Genomic DNA, 4,168 nt, shown 5'->3' with positions numbered 1-4,168 from the left:
AACCCCACTTTGAGTGCCCATTTTTCTGGATGTATCACCTCTCACTTGGGAGAGGAAGAGAGGATTGAACAGGGGACAGGAATGCGCAAGCACGACCCAATGGCCTAGACATCTGAAAAGTCGTCGCTATCATCACCATCCATCGGATGACCCTCAAGTCCAGGGGACATTGCAGCGACGGCTGGAGGAGCGACAATGGGCCCCAGAGAGGGGGAGCCCGCTCCCCCGGGCGCCACCGGGGCGGTTGCCGCCACCGGTGACGATAATGACAGGATCAATCGCGGGGCCGGACTGGACACCGGCGAGGGGTCCGAAGCCGAGGCAGGCGGTGCGGAAGGGCCAGGCTGAGGGCCGGCACCGGACCGGCCGGCTGTCGATGCCAGGGACATCGGGCTGCCGGGCGTGGCACTGGCTGGCCGCCGCTCCTCACCCATGGCAGGCAGGGATGACGAGGGGGGCGGCGGCAGGGGTGGCGGCGATGACACTGGGAGGGCGTCAGCGCTTGGTGCCTTGGGCAATGTGAAGGAGAGGGAGAGCTTGCGTGGGGTCTGGCTCGGGGGCGTCTCACTGCCAAACGACTCCAGGGCCGGCGCCGCACGCTGGATTCCCTCCTCGGTCTTGACGGTCACCGCCAGGCCAGGCAGGAGCGGCGAAAGCGGGGCCCCCCCCGATGGGTCCACGTCCATGCCACCGGTCGGACCCACGGGCGAGGACACTGACCGAAGCAGGGGCCCGGGCTCCGATAGAGCGGGGAGCGTTGGCAAAGTAGACAACTCCGGTGAATGGGGCGCTGTGCCGGGCGGATCCCCAACACTGGCCGATCGCGAAAGGGACAATGTCAAGGCACCCTTCAGTGGCGATGAGGGGATGGATAGAATCACACGCGGGAGCATGGGAGATGTGGCGCCCGACGTGCCGGTTGAAGGCTCCACCTTGGGCGTAAGAAGTGGCAAAGGGCCGGACATGGCGGCGGCGGTGGTGGCGGCGGCGGCGGCCGGTGGCAAATGGGGTGAGGACAGGGGCGGACGATCGTCCGGTACCCCGGCAAAGCTGGCGGAAGCGCCCTGCCCTTCGGCCGGCGGTAGGGGAGTACACGCGCCAGAGGGCAGGCGCGATTTGGAGGCCGAGCGGAGGAGCCCACTGAAGGAGAGGGACAACGGCCGGGGGGGGTCGTTCACGGGGGGCCCGTCACCCGGAACCACATTCGGAGCTGGTTGCTGCTCGATTGACACCGGATCTGACACCGGGGACAGAGTATGGAAAAGCGAGGGAAGGTCCACCAATGTGGCGGGTTCGGGCGTGTCGGACACCGATTGTCCGGCCGTGGGGTCGGTCATGCGCAGGAGGCGCTCCAGCGAGCGGCAACTGGCACGGCGCTGCGCTGCCCCGGCGGCTTGCAATGCTGGCGCATCAACAACAACCTTGGCCTCGACCTGAGGGAGAAGGCGGACAAGGGAAAGAGAGAAAGAGAGAGAGAGAGAGAGAGAGCGCGAGCGAGCGAGGGAGGAGGACGGAGGGGGCATGAGCACATGCTTAGTATGAACATCGTGCGAGTGGGGGCAATCAAGAGTGTGGGCGCACCCGTGTGGAGTGGAAGGTGTGCGCCGCGGGCAACGGCGGAAGCCACGTTTCCAGGGCAATCGGGCTACTGAGCAGCGACAGGGCAACGCCCTGCATCGGGTCGCCAGCGGCTGCGCGGTCGAGGGCGGCCAGGGCATCAGTCACCGCTGCACTGCGTCGGGTAATGGTGGGTAGCGCTCCGCCGGACTGCACTAGCGAGAGGGCAAGGCTGCCTGGGGCCGGCCCCGGAGGGGCGGGAGCGCCTCCTGGCGAGTCGGCCACCGGTGCCGCCGATAGAACCTTTCGAAGGCTCTCGACCTGTTGGGAGATCTGAAAGTCGCGCGGCACCGGGCTCGGGCAATCTACAAGGAGGGGAGAGGAGAAAGAAGGGAGGGGGGGGGGGGATATTGACATAAACCGACATATAAGGACGGGGGGTGAGTAGCTGACATGGGGCGTGTGAAAATTTGAAGGGACCAGTGTGGAGGCAGGAGTGGACGAACAGATGCCGAAGGCCGGGGCCGAGGCGAAGGCGCTAGCAAATGGGGCCGATGCCGACAAGGGGGCCGATCCCGCTGGAGGGGTCTTGCCAGCGGCGGAGAAGCGCCAGTGGGCTTGGGTCTGACGCCAGCGGCGTGATCCGCGCTCGACCGACCGCAGGGCCAGCTCGTTGTGCCAGCTGAAGTGTGACAGACTCCGGAGCTGGTACGCCAAGGGGGCAGCGCCAGGGCCCCCGACACCCCGGCTGGCCAGGTTGGTGCCGGCCGCCTCGCGTCGGGTGTACCGTGGGGCCCGGGTATCGGCACCAGCGGCACGGGCCTTGCCGGCAGCCGGAGGGCGCCGCAAGATGCGTCCGAGCCCGGGACCGGTGCGAAACTCCCGCGCCGGAGACAGCTCTCCGATGGCGGCGAACGCGTCCGTCAGGGTAGGCCGCGATCGGGCAGCTAGACTGGCATACGCCACAGTCCGGCTGCATAGGGCCATCAGATCTACGTGTAACAAACAGATATACGTATATATATATATATGTAGGGGGGAGGGAGGTGGGGGAGAGAAAGTGAGGAGGAGGCAAAAAGAAAAAAGGATAAGATCAGTCGTGAGGCATGCAGCCCACAAGGAAGGTGAGGGAGGAAAGGGCAAGCAGGGCGCACAGTTGTCTAGGTGTGTGGCCAACTGGCCGATGGCGGCTGGCTGTGCGACTTCGAAGCCGGCCGCCGCCACCAGGTGCGACACCGCGTGCAGGGCGGCATCCATCCGCGCAGGGCAGGCGCTGAGGGCCTCGGGAAAGCTCGAGCACCGGGTGCCCGGCGGCAGGCGCACGGCTGGCACGGACGGTGGAACGGCAGCTCGCGGAGGGTATGTGCCGAAGGCGGCGGCCAGCTCGGCGGGCAGGATGGGGGACTCCTCCTCTAACGGAATGGGCGGCGGTGTCGGTGGTGGGGGCGTCAAGGAGCGGGAGGGTGCTGCTTGCGGTGCATCCCCGTCGGCCAGCAGTTCCGACAGCCGCAGGATTGGTCGTGACATCACAAGCTAGGGAGGGAGGATGTGCGTGCGCGCGCGTATGTGCGTGGTTGCTGGGAGTCGGTCGGGGAGGGGGGATAGAGAGGGGGGAGAGGGGGAGGGGGGGAGAGGAGAGCTGGGGAAGGCGGACAGGAAGGGAGAAGGGGCTGGCTTGAGGTGGGCCGGGGCGAGGGAGGGAGTTGACGGTTGCCGAGAAATGGACCGAAGGTCCTCGCACCCTGGAGGGGACTAGGCAAGTTGGCAGCTGGCGTGCCTGCCGGTGCGCGCGCAAACGAGATGCCCGCAAAGTCCCAAAGGGTGGCAGCTCGGGGCGAGACAGCTGCCGCCGAAGATATTTGGGCCGAGAGGGCGGGATCAAGTACCAGCGAAGGTGTCGGAAAGAGTGAACCCCGATGCATTTAGGAAGTAGCCTGGTGAAAATTCGCACCCTCCTGCCAGGGAGCACCCTCGACTCGGGAGCCGGCGTTGTTTTTCGTAAATGGCAGCTTTTTTAATAGACAAAACATCCTCCGAGTGTTCCGCCTCTGACCCTACGACGAGAGGCAAGGCGGTGTGATGTGGGGGGGGGGGAGGCTTCAAGCCATCGGTCTGTCGCTCTGGACCGGACGGGGCGCGGGCAGGTACCCGCGCCACCCTGAGGGTCAGGGGCGGCCGGGGTCGCGACCTCCCGACGAAGCAGCCTTGTGGCTCCACGCGTTCTCCGGCTCCGGGGGGCGAGAGGCGGCGCTTGCTTGCGGATGTTCCCCTGGTCTCTCGTCGGTGTTCGGGACTTGGCGCAATGTGGGGGGTAGACTGCTGGTCGGGGGTCATATGCACACACAGGCACACATGCGCGCAGCGGCTCGCCTCAGCGTGTCAGCTGCGGGACGTCTTCTCACGGGCGGGGGGCCTCCTTTTCAGGTACCCCTGCTTGCGGGGCAGGGGCCTCAGCTCTGCAATCTCGTTGCCCTGTGGAGAAAGACACACGGGTGTGTGCGGCCCCGAGCGAGAGGCCAGCCTCAGAGGCGGCTGTGTCCCGCTCCGAGGGTTGAGCTCTCGCCCCTCTGCGCCCAACGGCCAGACACGAGGGGCAGGCCGAGCGTATGCG

At 66.5% G+C, this 4,168-nt stretch overlaps 1 protein-coding gene across 1 annotated transcript; it reads right to left on the bottom strand.

The window, feature by feature from the left end:
• Window positions 1-104: 104 nt before the first annotated feature.
• On the bottom strand, window positions 105-3,175 carry H696_03026 (hypothetical protein; the record flags this gene model as incomplete). Its single annotated transcript, XM_009496912.1, has 4 exons — window positions 2,712-3,175; window positions 2,064-2,549; window positions 1,582-1,922; window positions 105-1,433 (listed from the first exon to the last, which is right to left on the bottom strand). Exons 1-4 carry the CDS (start codon window positions 3,082-3,084, stop codon window positions 105-107), a joined length of 2,529 nt encoding a protein of 842 aa, XP_009495187.1. The 5' UTR covers window positions 3,085-3,175.
• Window positions 3,176-4,168: the final 993 nt, after the last annotated feature.

This window comes from Fonticula alba (genome assembly GCF_000388065.1).
Source record: "Fonticula alba strain ATCC 38817 unplaced genomic scaffold supercont2.4, whole genome shotgun sequence".
In the NCBI taxonomy this organism is placed as follows: domain Eukaryota; order Rotosphaerida; family Fonticulaceae; genus Fonticula; species Fonticula alba.
This window is presented reverse-complemented; position numbering and strand designations above follow the sequence as displayed.